General features: G+C 33.6%; 1 protein-coding gene across 1 annotated transcript in view; it reads left to right on the forward strand.

Moving 5' to 3' along the window:
* Positions 1-13,905, forward strand: part of LOC124372366 (glutathione S-transferase-like) — a 29,535-nt gene extending 15,630 nt beyond the window's left edge. The window contains exons 4-7 of the mRNA XM_046830749.1: positions 2,326-2,465; positions 11,536-11,706; positions 12,262-12,404; positions 13,673-13,905. Of these exons, the coding sequence (XP_046686705.1) occupies positions 2,326-2,465; positions 11,536-11,706; positions 12,262-12,404; positions 13,673-13,837 (619 nt within the window). The 3' untranslated portion in view covers positions 13,838-13,905. The remainder of the gene's footprint in view (positions 1-2,325; positions 2,466-11,535; positions 11,707-12,261; positions 12,405-13,672) is intronic.
* Positions 13,906-24,834: the final 10,929 nt, after the last annotated feature.

Below are 24,834 nucleotides of genomic sequence, written 5' to 3' on the forward strand. Positions count from 1 at the left end.
CAGCTCTATTTACAGGGCTAAAGCAGAACACAAATAAAGGGTTTATCTCAATTCATCACTAACACATGTTAAATATGCTAAATAAGAATAAGAATAAGAATATGTTTTATTGTCATTCAGGCTTACAAAAGCATTGACAAAGTTATTTATATTGAGCAGTAATGCCACGTCACTAACCTACTTAAATAAATAATATAAGGATATTTAAAGTTACAACAAATAAGTCAATAAATAAAAAACAGTTAAAAATGTATTACTTAATAAAATCTTAACAACTTAATCTCTATGAAAACTAGAGATCAAAATAACAATAGAAACAATATAAATTATACATACATAAACAAAACATAAATTTATTTATTAATAAAATTAGACAAACACTTATTATAAAACGTTAATAAATAATTAAGTACAGTTGCACAGTATAAAAATAAATTCTTAGTTTAAAAATTAAGTTAAACTTCTTTCAGTGGAATACTAGATCACTTAAACTGAAGTGGTCTGAATTTATACACACAATTTCTAAGAATAATATACGTGTTTGCATGATGCAATAAATTGGCTCACATATTTAATTATAACACTAAAAATAACATAGTAGGAACTACGAGGAACTCGTATTAGGATAGATGAGTATCGAGGGGTTGTGATTATTTTACACAAATCAGAAAACCTATTATAAAATAATACGTTTTAATAATAACTTAATACAACTAATCAGCATTGAAGTAATTAATATTAAGAAACCCATTTATTTATTCAATATATATTACAAACAAATTAAATAGAAAGAACCTTTTGGCAACAATATTCATAATAAGGATCAAGGGATGTTGCTCAAAGAAGATTGGCTTTTAGTAACTTAAAAAGGCAAATGAATGCAGTCAATAATCAAATATATCCAACAGTTCGAACAGTTAATGCTGCTAGAGAGGAAATAATTGTGCAAAAATAACACAGTATTACAGGTCCATAAAGAAAGCCTCTCGAAAAATATTTTACTATCAAATAATTAATCTTAGCTATTAGTAATAAACATGAAAATCTGCTCCTGGTCTTGATGGGGTGTCATATAAAATGATAAGTACTTACCAATGAACAAGTGCGTACCCAGCGAGGGGGTCCAATGGATCCGGAAACCCCAAATTGTAATAATTATTTTTATTTAAACAATTTAGTACTACTGACATATACTGCTAAAAGATCGTTCTCAACAAGGGAACAAAATGGAACCTTACCCTCTGTCCATTAAACATCAGTTGTCTGGATCCCCCCAAAATTTTACCATGCTTCGTTCTTGCCAATGAATACACTTAAAATGTTCCTAGAAGTTTTTAATAACATTTGGAATGGAATTATGAACATCCATATGACATGAAAACATTCAGATTAATTACTTTACTTATAAACCTTTCAAAGAAAATAATACTCTGAAAAGTCTTACAAAACAATCTCTCTAATTTCATGTTTTACTTAAATAATGAACTTAGATTTGAATAGCTAGTTGAAAGATTTAACTGAATTCTAGATACTGAATATGGTTTTATGAAAAGTAAGGTTTGTAGTGATTATCTAATTAATGTTGTCAGACACATTAATTGCAATGCTTTTTAAGAAAATGGCAGTTAATATCCAGTACATAACATGGCAATGTTTTTGTACATGTGTACAATGTATTGCATACTGTACTCATAATTCAGTCATTAATATATTTCAGTAGACACCACGGGTTATGACACAATCACTTGTTTATGCTTGTTGTATATAGTTTACATTTCACACCACTGATTTGTTAACAGTATTATAGTAGTAGTATAGTCAGTAGAAATCCAAGCTAAAATAACTGCCTACCCGATGTTTCGCTCAACATAGACTACCCTGATTAACATTTCATTCACCATTCATGTGATGTTCTGAAACGTAAAAGGATGAAGAAGAAGTTTAATATGTTTGCTACCAAAGGTTACCATGGTATTGAGCCATGTGAATGCCAACATTAAACACTGCACCACTAAAGTGTACAAAATAAAACATAATGCTTTTCATTGCCCTTTAATGTAATAATTCTCAATCTCTTAACAGCTTTTACGAGGATTATACCTGAGTCATATTGAGTAATAATTAAGAATAAAATTAATGTAATGTATTCTTTTTTTAAATACATTTTAAAATAAAAGTAATAAAAAAGTTTGTAATTTGTAATGAGTATTAACATATAGTGTTGTTTTTGGACATACAGAGTGTTTAATTTCTGTATATAATGATATAGGTACACCATATAATGTGGTTTTTGTATTTTGGATTAATAAAAAATATGATTTTCAGTATCATGGCACCTAAAACGAAGCTCACCTACTTCAATGGTACTGGACTCGCAGAGTCCATCCGGTTCCTATTAGTCTACCTGGACAGAGAGTATGAGGACAGCAGATTTGGAGAGGAGAAGTGGGCCAAAATTAAACCAAGTGAGTAATATAACTAAAAAAGTTACCATGGAAGTTGATGGTGTAGTTGTAAAAAAAAAAACAACTTAAGTAACCTATATGATAATGATTTATATTTTTTCAGCACTGGAAAACACCAGGAAGGGTATGAGACAAGCAAAAGCAAAAGGGTATAATACCTTGCCCCCCCTGACTGAAATCCAGATATCCTTTCAAAGCTTCCATCTTCAATAACAAACTTTAAAGAAGCAAAAGCTGTTATTAATCTCTTATCAAATGACAGTGACACTATTCTTTGATGGAAGATAAGACATCAGATTACTCTCTAATTTGTTAAATGAACATTATCTACTTAATTACCAGCTGTGTAGGATGGGTATCTCAGAAGCCATAGGCATATATAAAGGGGGCTCAAGCCCACCTCAAGATTTTGAAAGGCATATATCTAAATTCCACACAGTAGTTTGTTTTATGCTGGAATACATTGACGAGTTCTTAATGATAAAAATTTACAGGGGGAAGATTTTTGAGCCTCTATTTTTGGGGTTATTTTGTACTTTTTAGACCAACCTGTGAACAAACCTCCCCTCCCCAAATAATTTTCTAGATACGCCACTGTCTGAAGCGGACTTACATTGCTTCTGTGTAGAATTCCAAGGAGAGTGTTTTATATATATATATATGTGTGTATATATATATATATATATATATATATATATATATATATATATAATATATATATAATATATATAACTGATTTGTGGCAGTGAAGCGATTGCCATGGCTAGAAAACACTTTTACAAGGCATCTTTTAAACCTATTTGGCTATTTATAGTTACTAGTGGTGTCTTGCATTTATTAAAAGCCTAAAAATGACCTGGTCTGTCTAGATTTCAGGGTTGTCATAATAGATCTTTAGGAATGTGTAATATACTACTACTATACACTTTAAATAAATGGTTAAACTTAATTTGTATTCTGATGATTATAGCTAGAAATAATAAATAACTCAGTATGATACAAATGTGAACTTTAATGATGATAAATTGACATACAGGTTTAAATTTTGAAACAAGATGGAGGATACAATAATGGTAAATTTTTTAAATACAGTTCTTAAATTTTAGGGCAGGGTGGTTGTGCTGACTCAATGAAATAGAAATATTAGGTATTGTTTTTAATAAAAGATATTATAATTTTGTTAAATTTTAATTGTATTAATTTTGAATTATTAGCCAAATCGAATGTTCCTGGGTTTTATGTTCTTCCAATGGATCACTGTTCAATTTAAAAGGAACTTTCTCACCCAACGTCTGTCTTCTGCTTCTCTGTACTTCAGTGATAATATGAATTTAATAAATTAACCTTTCTTTTGAACCAAATACTACTGAATAAATGTAACCAGTTTCTTTATTTAAAATACTAATCTTGCTTCACTTCTTCTATATCCCTCTCTCCTCTAAACTTTTAAACCTCTGCTCTCTTCACTCAACAATCATCCCTGCACACTGTATCACTGAGTTTAGTTTACTTTATAACTTTTATATGTAATAAGGTGAATTTTGATATATTTAATTTTGTATTTATTATTGTTTGTATTAAAATTTGAGACAATTTATAAATAATTATTCCTTAATTATTATTAATTACTAATAAATTTCTAAATTAAATTAAATATTGAAATGAATGTGAGATGGGTGTATGAAATGAGTCATTACAAATGTTGCCTAATTGGCCCCCTGTATCGTGTTGTACTTAATAATAATAATGTTGTCTTTATTTTCATCAAGCGTTTCTCAGTTACATACAGAACAACTGCTTTTCAGAACAACTATCGTCAAATACAACATATACATGAAAATTAAATAGAAATAAATAAATAAAATCTATACATTAAGCAAATTCTGCCTCATCTTATTCTTAAATGTAGCTATTGAACATTGTTTCACGTTTGGTGGGAGGTCGTTGTACAATTTCGGGCCGAAATAAGAGAAGCTCCTCCTTCCCAACTCCAGCCTAACTTTGGGAAAGTGAAGAAGATTCCCATGGCGGGTTCTGCGCTGAGAGACCTCATCCCGAAATGAGAGCTTCTCACTAAGGTACTGAGGCTCCTGATTAACAAGAGCCTTGTGGACCATGCAACACGTCATGACCCTGCAGACGGTCTCTACCGACATCATCCCAGCGGCATCTCTGTAAGGAGAGACATGCTCAAATCGTTTCAAATTAAAAATGAAACGGATAGCAGAGTTTTGCAACTTTTGAATGCGATGCATGTCTTCTCCAGAAATGCTATTCCCGTAGGCTGGGAAACAGTAGGCGAAAACGGACAGGACTAGTGACTGCATGATACGTTCTTCTTCTGTCAGCAGCTAAAACAAATAAATCACATGTATACTAAACTCCGTTCTGTGACTTATATCTGGGCAACTCTATGAAAACCCAAGAGTGACACATCACTAACTGCAATTGTCCAAGAATTTGAAGGAAGAGTGGATTGATCTACCAGTCAATCAATCAATTTCTTTTTTTTGCCGAAAACACAATAATGTACAGGCAAATGGCAATTAATGCTAATACTAAACTGAAAATTAAAACTGTACAGTTAAACAGACTATAACATAGATACAGTGTAGACATAAATAAAAATACTGTAGACACAATACATTGGAATAACTAGAGACATAAACACATAAATAAATGAAGAGTTTAGAGATATAAATAAATAAGATATAGTCTATTACGGAGGATGACACTGGGTTACGTGGAGCTTTCTCAGTGTTGTTAGCCTGGCCATGAGGAAGTTCTGTCCCTTTCCCACCCTGACTGGAGAAGTTGGAACAGAGCTGGTATCTCCTTCAGTGACTTGGCTGAAATATAGTAAGTTCACTAACCCTCCTTGGGATTTTGACAAAAGGTGGATTCTATTACCATTCTTACCCATCCTGAATATCATGTTCTCTGGAGCCAAGTGTAAAAGTATTTTTAGGACTAAGTGCAATTTGTGAGTGTCAATATATTCTCTTTAGTGGGTTTTCCAGTAGATAGAAAATAATATTTGCACGTACATACTTTTCTTTATAAAATTGTCTTTGACGATTTCATTAAACAATTAAATCTGATTATTAAACGAGTATTTACGGGAGATTTATTTTTAAAAAATCACATTTTTGAGAAATTTTTAATAGTTAGTAAAATATGAACAATTTTCTTGTTCCTTAATGTATTTTTTTGATAGCTTAAGTGTCTTTAGCAGTTCTTGAGTTAACAACTCCAAGCACAGTGTGTGAGAATGGTGAAGGAAGTAAGAGTTGTGCTAGTGGTGGAGGTGTACCATAGTGATCTTGCCACCACGTGACCATTTGAAGGCGTAAATCTTCACCTATTGCTCTATTAACGAGCAGGCCCGGCGACAGGGGGGGGCAAGGGGGGCAAATGCATAGGGGCCCGGGGCCACAGGGGGCCCGGGCCGACTAAAATATGTATTTTTATTTTTTTTTATCATTGCCCATTACCATCGGCCCAGGGCCTGTGCGGTGAAAATATTCAGGAAATAACATGCAATGTTAATTTAAACTACTTTCTTTGCTCCGATTTAAACCAATAAAATTGTAAACACTGAGGTGGCGCGAACCGTTGTGGTTGTGGCTGTCAGACGTCGGGCCCGGGGTCCGCATCGCCCAGACGCGAAGGCAGTGACTCTTCTCCACCCCCTCCCCTCCCGGCCCCTCCCCTCCTTGCTCACTACAAGTTGCAACCTGAGCGTCGGATGACAGTGATACCGACACGATAATAAACTAATGTTTCTTTCAATCTTGCATTTCTATGCTGGTTGCTGGTGGTAATGGTTTTATTAAGTTATCGTGATTGGTTGTTTTGTACACTTCTAGTTTTAGTTTGTTGTCGTGCTTAATTAGGTTTGTTGTTGTTGTTGTTGTTGTAAGGAGATTGAGATTGATTTAACCGTGAATTAAAGAAACATACAGGTGAGTTAGTAAATATTTTTATCATTTAATTTTAGAAAATAAGTTCCAAATTTCCGAAAAAATTAAAAAACTGAATAAATTTTACCATGGATCCCACATTTGATTGCGGGCCCTGTTACCAGGATCAGGCTCAGGGCCCGCTCCTTCTGTTCACTTGTCATGCTGTAGGGCATAATTAAAACATGAGATTTTTAATTTTAATGTAACGCAGATTTTTATTTTAACTGATGATTATAATATAAACATAATAAAATAAAAATTGTAAAATATATAAAATTAGGGACAGAGCCGGGCCCCCAGGGGCCCAGGCCTGGGACCAGGGGTCCACCAGCCCAACCCATGTGGAGCCATGATTTTTACCCCTCATTATAAATTTGAATTATACAGTAATCAGTTTCATAAAATAAATTAGGCTACAGTTAACTCCCGATTATCCAAGGGCTGGTTAACCTTTAAGACGATCAACAAGGTTCCATAACAGCAAAAAATACAAATAAACTTAATTATTACTGGGCTGCAAAATTTGAGACGTTGTAATCGTCTTATAAACGTACCTATGTAATAAGACGTGAAATTATAAATGTTACTGACGTTACTGTGTATCTAAATCTAAACTAAAACATATGAGGAGTAGGATGGTTTAAAAATTAAAAAAACAACACATAAATTCGGTTTGCTACTGCTACTGAACGTCGTTTTAAGTTTCAATTAATCAAGTTTATCCTATTAAATCAGAGAGAACGACGGCTCATCGCTCACTCTTTTGTGGTTGTTCACATGCTTGTATGCAGTATGCACGTTAGCACGTAGAAAATATTATTCAATGACGACATAGTTTGGTATTGTTTCGTGGTTGGCTCGTTGGCTGATATATTGGTTGTTATGACAACCAACTTGAGGCGACGCATCGCATCACTAGTTGCGCAGTTTACGAGAGGGAATGGGGAGTGAGGACAGGATAAACAGAGAGAGAAACAGGAAGTAAACCCCCAATATGTTGGCAAGACAGGTAAACAATAGAGATCGCTGGGTGAACGTCTTAAAAAACTTGACCTTGGAAATCTGAGTGAGAGCGCAGCAAGCGATACAGTATCCGAAAATAGCTCAATGACTCATCACATCCCCTCACGTGTCCTGTGATTGCACCTGTCGGTTTTTGATTAGTTTAGCCCAGTTTGAGATACATTTCTACTTTAAACGCAGCGTTTGATAATTTACATTCCGTATTTATTTTAGCAACTGCTCGGTTTAGGCCTAGTAATCAATACTAATTTTTAATTGTCTAATAGTGTTTATGATCAATTTGATACATTTTTTAAATTTGTATTTTGATATTTAGGTTCTAAAATTCTATTTCAAATATTATTTTATGATCTGCCCACATCAATTTATTATTCTTGACTAATCCAAGATATTTATTTTTAGGTCCATTCACAGTATTTTATCATCATTTCGCATAAAAAAACACCGTTATATCTCAAAATGGACACTTACAAACATAAATCTGGTGCTCAAAAACGTAAAGAAAGGCAAAAGAAAATTGAAAGTTCAAATAAAGGATCCAGGACATTATTTGACGTTGGAATCAAAGTAGACGTAGCTACAACTAGTTCTAACAGCGGCCCTAACGACCCTGGCGCCGCCAGGGAGAAACTTTGCGAAGTTTCTCACAGTTTTCATGAACACCCTAATACTGAAGACAGCGAAGATCTTGAAAGCTGTAGGCCTAATGCTGATGAAGGAGAAACAATGGTAGATAGCTTTACCTCAGAACCTGATCCTAAAGATGATATTGTTTTGGAAGATCACAATCGTGACATTCTAAATGCTAATGTAGATTCGGGGTTAGGAACTATAATTACCAGTTCAGATTTGGGACTTCTGAAAAACAAGGTGGTGACTGACAGTGTGATTGAGACTTTAGTGAAAATGGGTCCATCTTTGATGCCGTCAGATCTGCCAAGTGATGGAAAAAGAGCGTTTCCAAAAACGGTTCTTTTTTCAAAAAGGCCGAACGGAGAGAGCGTCAGAAGAGATTGGCTTGTATGGAGTGAGACTGCTGAGTCCTTATTTTGTTTTCCATGTAGACTTTTCAATAATAATAGTGGGGGTGAAAAACACGATTCAAATAAGTCAGTTTTGTTAAGTAACGATGGATGGAAAAAGGAATATGGATGGCGGAAGCTTTACAACAAGCTACCTTTGCATGAAACCAGCGCTTCCCACAAAAATTGCTACATCCAATGGAGAGAGTTAGAAAGGAGGCTAAGTGATGGATCAGACATACATTCTCAACTCGACTCAGAACTGGCTTCAAGAACCAAATATTGGAGGGATATATTTCAAAGATTGCTCTCCGTGGTCATGTTCCTTGGAGAGCGAGGATTAGCTCTCAGAGGGACCTCTGAAAAAATTGGGGATCCCAACAATGGAAACTTTCTGGGTCTGATAGAGCTGTTAGCGGAATATGACCCTTTACTAAGAGAACATATTGCAAAAGTAAAAAAGGCCCAAGAAGAGGGAAAACGTGTTCAAGCTCATTATCTGTCTAAAGACTCTCAAAATGAATTCATTCAAGTTTGTGGGGAAAGAGTTCGACAGAAGGTATTGGAAGAAAGGAAGAAATCAAAATATTATGCTATTATTGCTGACTCTACCCCCGATGCCTCACATACTGAGCAAACAACGTTGATCTTGAGATATCTCTTAGATTGTGAATCAGAATTTAAAATTTGCGAACGATTTTTAAATTTTGTTGACTGTAACAAAAAAACTGGAATGGATGTGGCTAAGTTGATTATTAGCGAGCTCAACAAACACTCAATTCCGTTGAAGGAATGCAGAGGCCAGGGGTACGACAATGGATCCAATATGGCTGGAATATACAAAGGTGCCCAAGCCATCATAATGGAGACCAACAATTTGGCTTTTTATAATAACTGTGCCGCACATAGCCTCAACCTGTGTGGGGTTAATGCTGCTGAATGCTGCGAGGAAGCTACAACATTTTTTTGGCATGCTGCAAAAGACGTATAACTTCTTTTCTAGAAGCCCTCAAAGATGGGAGTACTTAGAAAACAGAATAGGCTCTTCTCTGCACAGTATTTCTCAAACGAGATGGTCAGCCCGAGTAGATAGTGTGCGCCCTTTCGTAAAGCATTTGCCTCTCATCATCAATGCCCTCAATGATTGTAAAGAACTGAATCTATCTGCAGAATGCAAGACAGATCTGAAAGGGCTATTGAAATATCTACAATCGTTCGAATGTATCATGATGTCGACAATATGGCTAAAGGTGCTTGTTGCAATAGACAACAAAAATAAAGTATTACAAGCCCGATCAACAACTCTAGACGTTGAAACAAAAAATCTGAATGATTTAATAGAGGAACTAAAAGTACTGAGAGACAGATGGAGCAATCTCTACACTGAGGCCAAGCTAGTGGCAGGCAACATGGCTGAGAGTGTAGATTGCGAAACTGATTTTAAGGAAAAAAGATTAAAGAAAAGAAAGATTTTTCATGACGAAACAAGGGACGGCACGGAACATCAATTAAAAAACGAAGAGGAACGTTTTAGGATTGATGTCTTCTTCAAGATCTTAGACTCAGTCTTAGGGGGACTGTCTCAGAGATTCGAGTTTGCTGGAAAAATCAGCAACCTTTTCCAATGTCTTTGGAAATATATTGAGGAAGACGACAGTTTTATTGAGCAGCAATGTTTGAGTCTGTGTCAAACATACAAAGAGGATATTGAGATGGAAATTTTAAATGAATTTAAACATTTGAAATCGATTCATCGCACTAACTTGGGGGAACAAACTCTTCAACCATTAAGTCTAATAAACGCTCTAAGGAAGAACAAACTAGATAGTTTATTTCCAAATATCACTACAGCGATCCGGTTGTTCTGTTGCATACCTGTATCTGTCAGCCAAGGGGAGAGGAGCTTCAGTTTGATGAAAAGAATTAAAAGTGCAAATCGTTCTACGATGACGCAAGACCGCATGAATGACCTGAGTATTCTAGCCATGGAGTCAGATTTGGCACGTAGTTTGAAATATGACGACATTATAGAAGACTTTGCTGGGAAGAAGGCCCGACGAGTTGTGTTTTAGTCATGTTTAATGTTAGTGAGTAACATAGCCCAATGTTTCTTTATTAATTTTCAATTTATGTTTTGTACAATGTTCATTAGGTTTTGTTCATTTAATTTTTTTTAGTTTTGTTCGTTAAGTGATTGTTCAATGATATTTAGTTTTTGTTTCATTAGGTTTTCCAGGAACCTATCATTAAGTTTTTGTTTTCTACTAAAAAGGAGAGCGACACGAGTTGAACTTTAATTTTAATGATTTTATTCTTTGTTAATTATGTTTTGTCCATTTAGTTCATTAAGTGTATATTTTTTAAGGATGGTGTTTTTGATTTTAATTAAGTTCAGTGAGTTTTGTTTTGTATTGATTTAATAGTAAAAAAATAATCACTACATAATTATAAACCTCAATTCTTTCCATTTGTTTAGCAACATTTATTTATATAACTTAAATTGAAGTAAATACAGGAAAAATCACGGATTTGGCATAATTTTGAAGAAGTGAATCATTTAACAAATAAGTAAATCAAGTAATGGAGTAGTAAGTTTTGGAATAAAATAATGCTTGCTATGTTAATATAACCAATATGGGAATTTTGTTCTAACGTTGGGGGGGGGGTGAATTTTAATGTAATTAGGTTGGTTGCCTGTTGAATCTTTGGGGGGGGGGCCCCCGGTCTTCATGATTGCATAGGGGCCCGAGAATCCTGTCGCCGGGCCTGTTAACGAGCAATGCATTGGATATTAAATTAGTAAAATCATTGGATTTTCGGCACTGCTGTTTGACGTTTGGTCTTTTAACGCAACAAAACAAGGTAGTTGCATTTGTTTAAAGCAGCATCTTATGTTCCATATTTCAACGTAAGGGAGTCCTTATGTTAATTAGCTTAGTGTGGATAAAAGCTTGATTAATTATTAACCTATACATATAGAGAAATTCACTCCAATTATATTCAACTTTCTTAGTTGTAAGATATTACGGACATGATGTATATTGACTCATATTGTCACAGCAACCCCCTGGGGCAAGGTCCCACTGCTGGAGGTGGAGGGCGAGAAGTCTGTAGCATGGTCCCTTGCCATTACACGGTACCTGGGTCGTGAAGCTGGGCTTGCTGGTGCCAACACCTGGGAGGACCTCAGGATCGATGAGATTGTCTACGTCATCAGTGACTTGCAATCATGTGAGTATTTCATTTGTACTTTAAGTATCAAACCATAATAGGCATTTAACTCGCAAATTTTAATATCCTTTGGAAAACCAATGTACAAACAGTTCTGTATCTCCTACAGAGCCATAACTAAACATATCCGTGGTGTGTATTACTGCATTCTCGATTGTCATGAGCTCGCACGTGTCTAATACGTATCTCATTATTATTACTTTTCAGTTTAATCAAATTTTACAATGAAATTGAAAATTATTTGAAATTAAGTTTTTTAAATACTTCCTTTTTTATATTTTATCAATAAATATGCTAATTGTAAGTAAAATACCCTGTCTTATACTTTTTTTGCTTTTACCTTTTATAATTTATCTATAACTAAAATTAGCTTTGAACTTAATAGACAACAATTTTTTCTTATGTTTGCGTTATAGGAAAGTTAATGGATTTATTGGTGGCGTGCGAAGGGTTAATGTGGAATTGGAAAAAGAATAAACTTGTGTTAAAAAATGTAATTATAATAAAGAATGAAATACCGTCCTCTTTTATATTATTGTTTTTTTCTCTTTTTAGCAATGGCCAGCTATTTCCATGAAGAGAACGAGGCTATGAAAGAGTATCTTAAAGGACCTTTGTTTAGTACCACAATACCTTTCTACTTGTCACGGTTGGAGAGCCAAGTGAAGGAGAACAATGGTTTTCTGGCAAATGGAAAGGTACGGTTATTTTTGCATAAATTGTATATGTTATTGTTACAATATCATTTATTTAAAGCCTACATTGTAAAGCAATATACTAACAATTATGGAATATTTTGAGTAATTGGGTTGGTTGTTTGTGTTTACAAAACATAACATGAGACTAGTCAGTGAAATTAGCATAAAGATACAAAAATAGTATTCTACATTAGCAAAAAATATTAAGGATAACTAAATTGAATGTTATATTTTTATTTTATGTGTTACAATATGAATATTAAGTCTGATTAATGAAATATGAAATGAAGGAGTAGTCTTAAGTTATGTAGAGAACAAGATACATATTGACATTTGTTTAAATTGAATAACTTAATTGGTTCTTACCTTTCCTTCAAATTTCAGTCCTTTGTGATACAGTTGGAATCAACAGGTTTTGGCACAATAGTGCCATTATCATCAGGATTGTAGATTAAACATTATTTTACATAAAACATTTTATAACTACATAAACACAATTTACATGCATACTTACGAAAATCATATGTATTTAGAAGCTGGACGCCATCTAAACAAATAACTGAAGTGCACATTTAAAAATCTAAAAAATAAACACAGGCCTCTCATGTGACATTCAGTTTTTGATAGGATTAATAAAAATAATAAGCTAAGAGCTTAGCTCTTTTAGCTGAAATGGTGTTGTAAATGTAGACAGGAGAATTTCCCCCTTAGAGAACTGCTGCTTGAGTACCAGTAACCACTACAGGAACTTTTTAGTTGTACCCCAAAAGTTAGTAACAAAAAATAATGACAGTTTTAAATTATTAAAGTTATTTCTGTATTACCAGGTGTTTAATGTGAATAGTGAAATATACAAAGATTTAATTGAAAAAAATTAAAATGCCCAGTAAGAATTCAGTTGTTATAGTATTGAGAAATTGACATAATAAAGTGTATATAGTATTAAAATGTATTATGTACAGTACATCAAATTAGCATAAAAATTAGCAAAGATCAGAACAAAGTATTTTAAAGAATGTTTCTGATAGAAATAAATTATTTCTAATAGTATTTAATTTTGAATTGAGTAAAACTTTTTGCCAACAGAATTATATATTCACTTTTGAATTGGACTTGGCCAAAGTTCAATTCTATTAATTATAAGAGATTGTTGGCTACATTCTGATTCCAAGCAATTTGTAAATGCTGATATAATATTTACAAAAAGAAGTATTTTAGGAAAATTGCTATTGAATGTTATAAAAATGCGTGTATGTATGCTTACATAGTTATCCTGGGCGGATGTGTATTTTGCTGCACTCAGTGATTACCTGAACTGGATGAACGGCTCAAAGGAAATCCTGGTAGGATACCCCAACCTGCAGTCTCTAAAAACAAAGATCTTCGCCTTACCAAGATCAAGGAGTATGTCGCGAAGAGACCGATCACTATAGAACTCCAACTCAAAGAGTGAACACATATACAAATTAAACTAAGAAAAGCTTGAATTTAATGCCTTAAATCTTATAATATTGTTATTGACCATTGCTAATATTTTAATAAATATATTTCTATTAACGTAAATTCTGCGACTTTATTTTATTTTAACACATATTTTTTATAATTCATAAGAGATAACAAACATTATGTGTATGTATGCACAGGGTGTTCATAAAAGGGTATCACAAATTTCTGTGGCTGATATTACTCACCATTCCAAACAAACAAATGTTCAATAAAAGTAGATAGAGAAATGTGCGTTTAGCCACTAACCTCCATTTTTAAATTGTTTATACAAAATTAATATTACTAGAACTAGTAAAGCTACAGATGCCACACTTGCACAAAGGTATACATAAGAGAACATGATTTTTTTTTAATGACATGATTTGCTTTAATATTAACAAAATGGCACCTGTTGAATATTTTAAAAGTCAAATAACAAAAACCAGCATCGTTATAAAAACCATATAAAATGCCAACTATTTAGTAATTTTTATAACAATTCCATCAGTACTTTATCCAACAAATCCATCAACATATAAGTGAGCATGATCACTTTAAGAGGTATGCTTGCACAAGCCGGGAGCAACAAAGATTTTGTCAGTTGGAAGGAATCAACTGTTATAAAACATTATACAAGATGCTATCTATTATGATATTTTCATATAAATTTCAACGGTAATTTTTCCGACAGCGCATAAGCGAACAGGATTACTTTAAAGATACGCCTGCACAGGCTGGGAGCAACAAACATGTTACAGTTGAGAGGCATCAGTAAGTTTTTGTATAAAAAATAGTACAAAATAGTGGCTAGCAGCTAAGTAACACATTTCTTGACCTATATTTATTGGCCATTATTTATTTGAAATAATGAGAAATATCAGCCACAGAAGTTTGTGACACCCATTTATGAACACTCTGTATGTTGGAATACATGGGGAACAAATAGCAGTTTTCATCCAAGAAAATATTGCTTCAGAAAGTTCAATAGTAGTACAATAACAGGGATATTTTTGGGCATCTTGAGTCAGTCCATACTAAATCAAGCTAAGGCATTTGCTGATAAAAACATGTGTTTAGGAAGTAATATGGTTTGTTTGTTTATGGGAGAGAAACTCGTAAAAATCACATAATAAATGAAACAAAAACACCAGAATAAGGTGGATAAATAAAATATTTACATGAAGTTTAAATCAAGGTCTTAAGTTTTAGGACTTGCTCTATGAGTTTTTTTAAGTTGATTCCAACCAATATAATTTCAAGTTAATGGAAGGTGATTTAACATAAACTTTAGATAAAGTTACAATCTTATTATGTAATGTTCAAGTCTAAACATTATTTTTTACATCTACGTACTAATAGACACGTGCAATGCTTTTTCAGAAAGTTTATTAAGAACTTTAATTCTCGTGTAGATAGGATAAAGTTTGTACCTTTGGTTTTTTCCACCAAACATTCATCTGTTAAAGGATACATTTATTCTATTACAATAGGAAGGAGTTAAACTTCATTTTTCTTTCATACTAAGTAAAATACAATAAATATGCAGGAATGGGAATGTAATTTTTTTAATAACAGGAGATTGCTTAGATAAAGGATACTATCCCAAAATAAAAAAATAAACCTAAATAAAATTCATACTTTCTAGAATGAAATAAAGATTAACAAATTTACTATAAAGACATCTTCTAAAAAATTAAATATACAACCAAATATTATAGTTTCCATAAATTCACATGACAATAAATTATATGTTGAAAGTTTTTGTACATTAAACTAAGTTCTTCAATAAACTAAGTTTTTATCAACATGGCATCTGAATTCATGTTATAATTGTTAAAACACTATAAATCAAAGTTTTACAATTTAAAAAAATCCTCATACATTCCAAATGGTTAGCATGTAGATGAAGCAATAAAACCAAATATTATTATACCACTAGTACGTTTTTTAGAAATATAATTATTTCACAATGAAGCAATTAAAAATAAATTTCAATCCATTTGATGTCAAACTCAACCTCTACTATTTCTTTTTCTCACCCATAAGATTATTACGATTTGTTGACTTATGCTTTAAGTACATTTAATAATAACTAAAACATAGCAAAACTCCCACATTATAAAATCAACACTTAATATCCCATGCAGATCAAGTCGGAAATACTCACAAATCAAAATAAATTATATGCTGACACCAAAACTAACTGACACTGGCGGCAGTCTCGATCTTGGTATAAATACCTCTCCTTCCTACGATCCTATTACATCATTACAGATGCCTGTGATTGGTCCCAGCATACTTCCAACCACAAGCAAGTAAGATTCACAAACATCCCTATTCAGGTATTAACAAAAAGTACTACCCTGTAGACCATCTTACTTCCCCCTCCATTCTTGAATTAAACCGTCATAGCTATGTCCCTACTTTGTACCATATCCTTGAGGAATTACAACAAATTCTGTATTATAATAAGATTTAAATTATTTATTTCTTGTATTAATTATAATTTCATTCTAAAGATAAAATAAATTTCAAATTGGATGAATCTAGCAAAACTGCTTCAGTGGAATACATACAGCCACGCCATAGAACAAAGCAAACAACTTAGAACTTTGCCGGAGCAAAGTTTTTCAAGCCCTACCAATAAGTCTCAAGAATAGTCTACCCACAAGTCTAAAGAAAAAACTGAAAGACTGGTTCATTAACAAATATGTTTACTCCATTGATTAATTTTTGTACAGGATTTATGAAACTGTAAATATATAACGATGTATTGTTTTAAGTTAATATGACACACTTTCTAAACTTGATGTTTATGAAGTAAAGAGATTCTGACTCTAATTTAGAACATGGATTTATAAAAGAGTTAAGGAAACATGAGCTTAAAACTGACATTTAAAACCTTCAACCGAAGTCAGGGTCTTCTCATACTGAAACAAAAAAGCAACAGAAAAGTTTGAAAAATCAGGACTTCATGAGATCAAATGTCTTGACTGCCCTAGAACCAGTGTGTTCTTTCATAATACAACGGAATGAAAGCCAAATGAAAATCCACTCTTGTGCACCATCATACGGGCAATGGCTTGAATAGAATTTGCTTCGTCATATGGATACTTGTGATGAAGTTAATGGCACGCACAAAGCATTGTGTTCAAAGGTAATTGAATGACTTCCTACCAATAAAATTTTAATATCTAAAGAAATGTATATAGAATAAATCTCTATTCATTGCAAGTTGGCAGTGGGCAGTTGGAGTGCGTAGGGCTACCTTAATGTTAAAGGCTTTTTCAGGCCTTAAAAAGTAGTCCAGTTTGTCCTGTCTGCATTGACTGGAAAAGATTGGAACAGATGTATTCTAACCTCTTCTGCAAGGTGAGAGGATTCATGTCTGGCTGGTTTATACCCTCCCCAGGGCTCAGTCTTGGGTCCCTTCTTGTTTACTGTCTTCATTAATGATCTCCCTAAATTTGTCCCTGTTAAGGGTTGTCTTGTATGCTGATAATACTACTCTGTTATCATCAGACAGAGACTCAAAAATTAAATGATCTCATTATGGGCTATATGAGGGAAAGGTCCTATCTCTGGTTCTCTGATAATAAATTAACTGTTAATAATAACAAGACCGAGGAAATTGTCTTTAGTTTACGTAATTCTGAAAATAAGTCTGTAAAACTACTTGGTATCAATTTAGACTCAAAAGCTTAGCTGGGGAATCCATACAAACCATTTATGTATTAGATTAGCAAGAGTAATATTTCTACTAAAAAAAACTAAAATTGTATACAACTCTTAATCTTGTCATTAGTGCATATTACGCTTTTTTACTGTACACCTTCTGTATGGGGTTTTTACTGTGGGGCAACTCTAGTGGGGCCAAGACTGTGTCTAAATGGTGAAAGAAAGCCATACGCTGCATAGTAGGAATTAGCGACAATGAGTCCTGTTGGCCATTTTTTTGAAGAACTGGGTATACTTACGCTTCCATGTATGTATATATTACACAGTTTAGTTTTTGTTTAAGGAAAATCTCGACTCTTTCAATCTTAGAAGCTTTAACCATGAACACAACACTAGAATTAAAAATACAATTGATGTACAATATGCTAGGTTAAGTAAAACTCAACAGAACTATGCAATAACCGGAGCTAGGCTATTCAATAAGTTACCTTTAAGTGCTAGATCAATTTCTGTTGGTAGGTTTAAGAATGTTGTTGCAGAGTGGCTCAAGAGAAAAACGTTTTATTCTGTAGATGAGATTTTTAATGCTAATTTTAGTGACTTACAATTTTAAACTTTTAACATAGATATAGATTGTATTTATTTTAGGCTCTATAGGCCTACATAGTGATATTTTAATATCATATTTGACTTTGTCAATACAATTTTGTAATTGTTGGACGACAATAAAATGATTCTGATTCAGTTGAACCTACACTGGGTACAGGAAACACCGGTGTGTCATTTAAATCTGGGCAACCTTATGGACATCTAGGAGCAACTCATCACTAACCACAAATTTCGAGATATTGGTATGCAACGGTAGATTTAGTCAACTGTGAAGGATGACTTAGTTTTAAAGGCTGTTGCAAGCCTAAACAACAGTTAGTGCTGTCTCTACCCACTTTGACGGGAGATGCTGGAACAGAGCTGATCTCCACTTGTTTCAAGGTGACATGAACTGAGATGTAGTGCCCGATATACCTCCTCATGGGATCTTGATAAGAGGTGACTTACACGAAACCTGAATATATCTGTAGAGGATAACTCTAGAAGCAGTACGACCTTTTTAGAAGTGAGTGCAATGAGGGGTTTCATCTTCTTGTCTCAGGTAAGCATCGTTTTAGGACACCGTACTAAAACCAGTAATTAATTTTGCTTACTACTTTGTAATTACTTAGAATAGTGACTGTGTACTTGATATATATATATATGTGTGTGTGTGTTATGATAAAAAGTAAGGGTCCAAGTACCGATCCCTGAGGTACACCGTACTCTATTTTGACTTCCTGTGACCAATTGCCTTTTGATACATACCTTTGGTGTTATATTGAAGAGGTATGATTTTATAAAATCAAGGGCATATCCTTGAATTCCAAAATGCTTCAACTTGGCTAAAAGAGTACTGTGTTATACACAATCAAAGGCCTTACTCAGATCACATAATGTGGCCTGAGCAAAAGTTGACAGTATATTTTGCCAACAGTGGATTTATCTCTTCTGAAACCAAATTGTGATGGACTTAAAATGGTATTTTCTTCTAAAAAGTCACTTATTTGGTCATAAACCAGTAGTTCTAGTAATTTAGACAAGACTGGGATGACCGAGATGGGGCGGTAGCTACTTGGATCATAAGAGCTACTTGGATTGGGAACTTTTTAAAAACTGGACAAATTCTGGACATTTTCAGTTGCTCTGGAAAAATACCCTGACTCGTACACATATTGAAGCAAAGTGTCAGTGGCTCAACAAAAGTATAAATTAATTCCTTTAACAGATTATTAGATATATTGTAGATGTCATGTAATATAAGAAGGGTAAAAACACACAAGCAATCTGGAAAACTGCAATGATAGCCTATTACACACTATTTGAATCTCATCTCAGGTACGGAATTGTGACCTGGGGCGGAACATCTGCTACCAACCTGCAAAGAATCCTAAAACTTCAAAAAAGGGCAATAAGATGTCTAGCAGGCCTAAACTACCTCGAAAGCTGTTGTGATGCCTTCAAGGAACTCAAGATCCTGACGGTCCCAGCGCTCTACATGCAAAGAGGCAATCAGGCATGCTGTTCTCACCAATCAAACCCGACAAAGAGACATACACAACCAAAATACACGCCATGCTTCAGATTTTGCTCTGCCGCCTCACCATCTAACACTCTTTACAAGCAAGCCTTCCTATAAGGGAGCCACCTCAAGAAACATCTCACAGTCTGGCTCCAGGAGCGACCTTACTACAAGAATTTTTAAGTCCTGTAACTCTCAACTATTAAACATTCTTTAACTGTCTCATGTATTGACGCATTGTACTGTTCTCTATGAATATGTGAAATAAAGAAAATTGTCTATTGTCAAGACTATCCGAATTGTTAAGTCTTTCAGCTTCATCAATTGTCAGATGACTTGGTTGATTTAAACGATAAAAATAATGAATTAATACAATTAGCTTTTAATAAATTTAAACTGCTATTAATAACTTTTACAGTGTTCACCTTAATATTTTTAATTGATTCAATAAAAAATTACTAAAGTCTTCTGAAGTAATATCAGTTTGAAGCCTTTTAATGTTGCCTATTAATTATTTCCCATGCTGCTTTATTTGTTTTGCTGCTGTTTTAATAGAGTTAGTGTTATGAATAAGTTTGGCGTTTTGTATGGATAATTTACCTGTATACTCTTTTTTTTGGTGGTTAAAAAGTTGGAGAAGCTTATTCGAAAACTCCCTAGAACTTCTGATCAAAAAGTCAAAACATAACAACTTTTTTTTTCATATTCCTTAATTTACTAGTGTGCTATTTATATTTAAGATTGCTTTTAGCTATAAGTGATTATTTCTCAACTGAGTAATAATTTATATTATTTAAAAGAATTAGAAAAAAGGACTGAAAAGATTGTTCAGTGTCAGTAAACTTACTTTCATTAATTAAGTGTTAAGTGTCCCCAGTCATAAGCATTCAAACTTAACATTAAATTGCATATTTCTTTTTTAAGCAAAACAATTTGTAAGTACATGTTTTTCACAATAACCATTTTTACCATTTGTTGGAATAAGAGCTTGAGTATCTTGCACATTAAGGTAAGCCATTACACCATCGTGATCAGAAAAAGGAAAAGCAAAAATGTTACAAGAATTAACCCTATTCTGTTCACAATTGCAAAAAATGTCAAAGCAATTTGCACCTTGTGTAGGAGATTGGTTCAGATAATAAAAATTGTATTCCCTTAATACATTTAAAAAATATTTAACGGATGGTTTGTTCTTTGTAATACCAAATTTAATGTTCAAATCGCCTCCAATAACTATTGTATAGCTGGTCCATTGAGTTAAATATATTAAAAGTTTTTTTCAAGTTTATTCAGAACATTACTAAGGACTCCATCAGTTGAATGATACAATGATACAATGGTTAATTTTAATTTATCTATTAATATATCGGTTACTTCAAAATGAAGTTCTATACAAAATTCTGTAACATCAAGAGGCCTTGCATGAAAATTATTGTGGACAAATATTAATGTTCCTCCTATAATCCGGTTTACTCTCCAGAAATCAGATGCTCAGTAGAAACCCTTTGGAAAAGAAGATGTTACCACTGATTGTTTAATTAAATGCTCTGATAAGCAAATGACATATACATAAACAGGTTTGATTCCTGTTTTATGAAAGTTTCTAGAACTGCGCGTTTTAGGCATTAAGACCTTGGATTTTTAAAAATAGCTATTTTATATTTATAGTAATATTTTGTAAACGTGACGAGTTTAGAACAATTTTCAAAACAACGAAAGTGCAAATTACCTGGCCTTAAGTTAGTTAAATTGCTATAGTTATATTATATCCCCCTCCAAAAAATGACATGAAACCGATACACCCAAAGGGTGCTCCAGAGGACACGGATCAATATCACTTGTGACATTCACCAAAGAAACATGATCACTTGAAATACTCTCATTTTGCTCACAGCACTTTACTTGTGAAGATGATGGAGTGTTGACCTCAGGTACTGGGCACTCGTCTGTGACGTAGGAGTGTTTTGTTCTGCCTCCATGATACCGATAGCATTCTCCAACCCCCTCATTTAAGCTAAGATATGGGTGGCCATATCTTCCTTGTAGGATGTTCATCATAGGTAACGATGCTGACAGAGGCTCCTGCAACTTGACTAAATTGTAATACCCTCGCAGCAAAATGTTCAATTGGAATTTTATCTCTCACACATCCCATAGGGAAGGAAATAAGATACTTTAGATCATTTATATAAAAATCTTCAGTAAAGTGCTTAAAAGACAGGTCATAATCATCTAAGTCTAGTTTATTTAAAAAATCGGTTTTTGTAACCAGGCCATAGAGCGAGGCTCCAGATTTTAGTTTCTGGTACGTCATGTGTTTGGAAAGACAGTCTTCAACCCTTGGTTTTCCAAATTGATCTTTAAACACTACTGCCACCCCCTGCACTCATACTCCTGTTGCTTGTCAAATGTGCTGAGATGCAATGAACAAAAGCCAATTTCTCATTGTACCTGTGCTCTTGAATTATATTCTTGAAATTAGTCTGAACAACTGAGATTGGTAAACTAACTCTAGAGACAGAGTTGGTCCAAATACCTCCTTTACTTTCTGAACTTGAATCTGGTCGATGACTGAAGACATTCAGTCAGGTTCTTGGTCTATTTCATGTTTTTGCTATTTACACTTCACAAAATCAACTATCATAAAACCAAGTTTTATATTTCCTTTATAGTTTAAATCTACACCCTGACGTGTGAATTGAAAGCATAGAAAAGAATCCAAGTCAATGAAACGAACATTGTCCATTCTTAAAACAATTTCTCTTATGTAACTATTAGTCAGGGCTCGATCATAGTGTACCAAGTTGTCATGGTGTACATCATGTCTAAGGGGGATTGTTGTCACAAACACTGGCTTAGACTTACTCAGAGTTTGTAATTCATTTTCCATTTTTTTAATAAATAACTGGAGGAGATCCTTTTAAAATGTAATTTGTTCCTGCAAGTATTATTGTAGGACGTGTAGAGATTTAGTTGCTTGGTTGTAGACCTGTTGGACATCAGCTCCAGATTTGACTACTCCATCCACATAGATCTTTCCCTTACTGCATGAACTAATAAACTTTTGTAGTCCTAAACCTTGGCTGTCAGCGTACAATTCTACTTTTACTTTGTCGATTGAAAGTTCATAGTTGCTGTCATGGCGATATTCATGAACATGATTTGTCCTTTTTTTGCTTCTTGTGCTAGTTTTGTTTGCATAATGTTTATTCGACTCCTTTATTTGTAGTAAATAGTTTTTTCAGTAAGTACGTGGAAGCTATTTGATGTACATGTCAGCCAGCCACAGATAAAGCTTTATCTATCTTCAAAGTCATGGAACATTTAAAGCAGACATGAAAACAGCAGCGCTGAGTCTAACTCTGATAACATTGTGAGTTTATCAGAGAGAGAAGTGATTTTGTGTGCTTGTTCCTGATTGTGATCCGTATTATCTGTTACTGGGCAAGTTATAATGTACTATTTTTCCTTTATCTGTTTACTGTAAACTAATTAAATTTATTCTGTATTTTTTTTCTCTTTCGCAACAGATAACGTCTTACTAACATATTTATAGTTTATTATTGCACAAACCTGTCCAGGGCCGAAACCCGACATGTCGCTATGGAAATACAAAAAGCTGTAGAATTAATTTTACCAGATCACGGCTATACAAATATAGAATATAATAATAATCTAGAAGCCACTAATAAATGAAAATGAGTGCAAACTTTATTCAGGGCACAACAATCCAACCTAAAATCAGGATAGCATACAATACGCATCACAATGTAAAAAGAAATTTATTGAAAGATTACAAAATTGATAATTAGGGTCCTTTTGAGATTATAATCTGAGGCGTAGATTAAATCCTTTCACTGTAGGAAAAATAATAATGACTCATTATGCAGACATTCAATGTATAGATCAAGCCGGAGAAAACCTTTTAATAAAATGTAAAAATTATGAAGCAGTAAATAATTTAGTCGATTCCCAATACTTATCTGAATACTGTGTATTTGTATAATGTATTTTGAATATACCCTGTAGGGGTAATTAATTAATATATATTAGAGCTCGAAATTTCAGAGGATGAGATCCTTGCATTATACAGAAAGTAAGGTTAGAATTATCCAAAGCGCGCAGGATGGAAGACGAGTCAATAATAAATAGTGAACACCTACATTCATTCATAAAGGTTACATTTGACTCAGATTAACAATCCGAGTATGTTAAATAAACTATATAGCAGTAAGGTAGATATATTTAAACATATTAGTAAAACAATGTTTTTGATGTTTTGCCTATGCGTATGTAGCAAATTCACCCTGTGAGAATGTTGGACTTTGTTCTGTGGGAATTACTACGGTTCATATAGTAGTATAACTCTAAGCTGTGTCCCCAAAGTACACTCGACAAAGAATATTAAATATAGAATAATTTCTGTGACGGAAAATTACCATAATGCTAGTAAATTCCTTCCGTAGGCTATATAAGGAAATAAAAGGCCTAACTCTTATGCTGGTGCTACTAGGAACCTTCTCTTATGAGTAACATTTTCCTGTGCTTCCAACAAAAGTAGTGTACAGCACACTACCAAAACATTTGAAGCAAATAATATGTTTTCACCATTAACTGAAGGAAAGTAAAGTTTTATTTTCCAGGCGAAGTTAGGGCTAAGAAGCCCCCTCTATAACACCTAATCTGGGGACCAATGCCTTAAAGGTGACTTTCAAAACCACTACCAATGGCCGGGCTGCTTTTCAAAGACAGGATTAGATCCGAAAGCGGTTACCTATCCGAAAGCATTCCTTTAAATGAAAGCATCCACAACAGTGAGAGTAAAGCTATAAAGAAAGCTAAATCTGTATTAAGCCTGAATAAGAACTTAGATAATAGGGCTAGTTATAGGAATAATAACATTAAATCGACAAACAAGTTAAAATTGCTATAGTGATATAGCCCTAATATAATAATCAAACAAAACCTCCCTATGAGTATTCATAAAGGCCAAAAAGCAAATCTGGGGAATAGTGTTCAATGGACCGATGAAGGAAAGGAACATTTCCGGTCCCTAATAAAATAAAAAAAATAGAGGAAATTAGATATAAACTCAAATCTACCCTAGTTTACATTCACTAAAAGAAATCAAGTAGATTTATTAACACTAGTGATGCG

This window comes from Homalodisca vitripennis, unplaced genomic scaffold (assembly GCF_021130785.1).
Source record: "Homalodisca vitripennis isolate AUS2020 unplaced genomic scaffold, UT_GWSS_2.1 ScUCBcl_3009;HRSCAF=8244, whole genome shotgun sequence".
NCBI lineage: Eukaryota > Metazoa > Arthropoda > Insecta > Hemiptera > Cicadellidae > Homalodisca > Homalodisca vitripennis.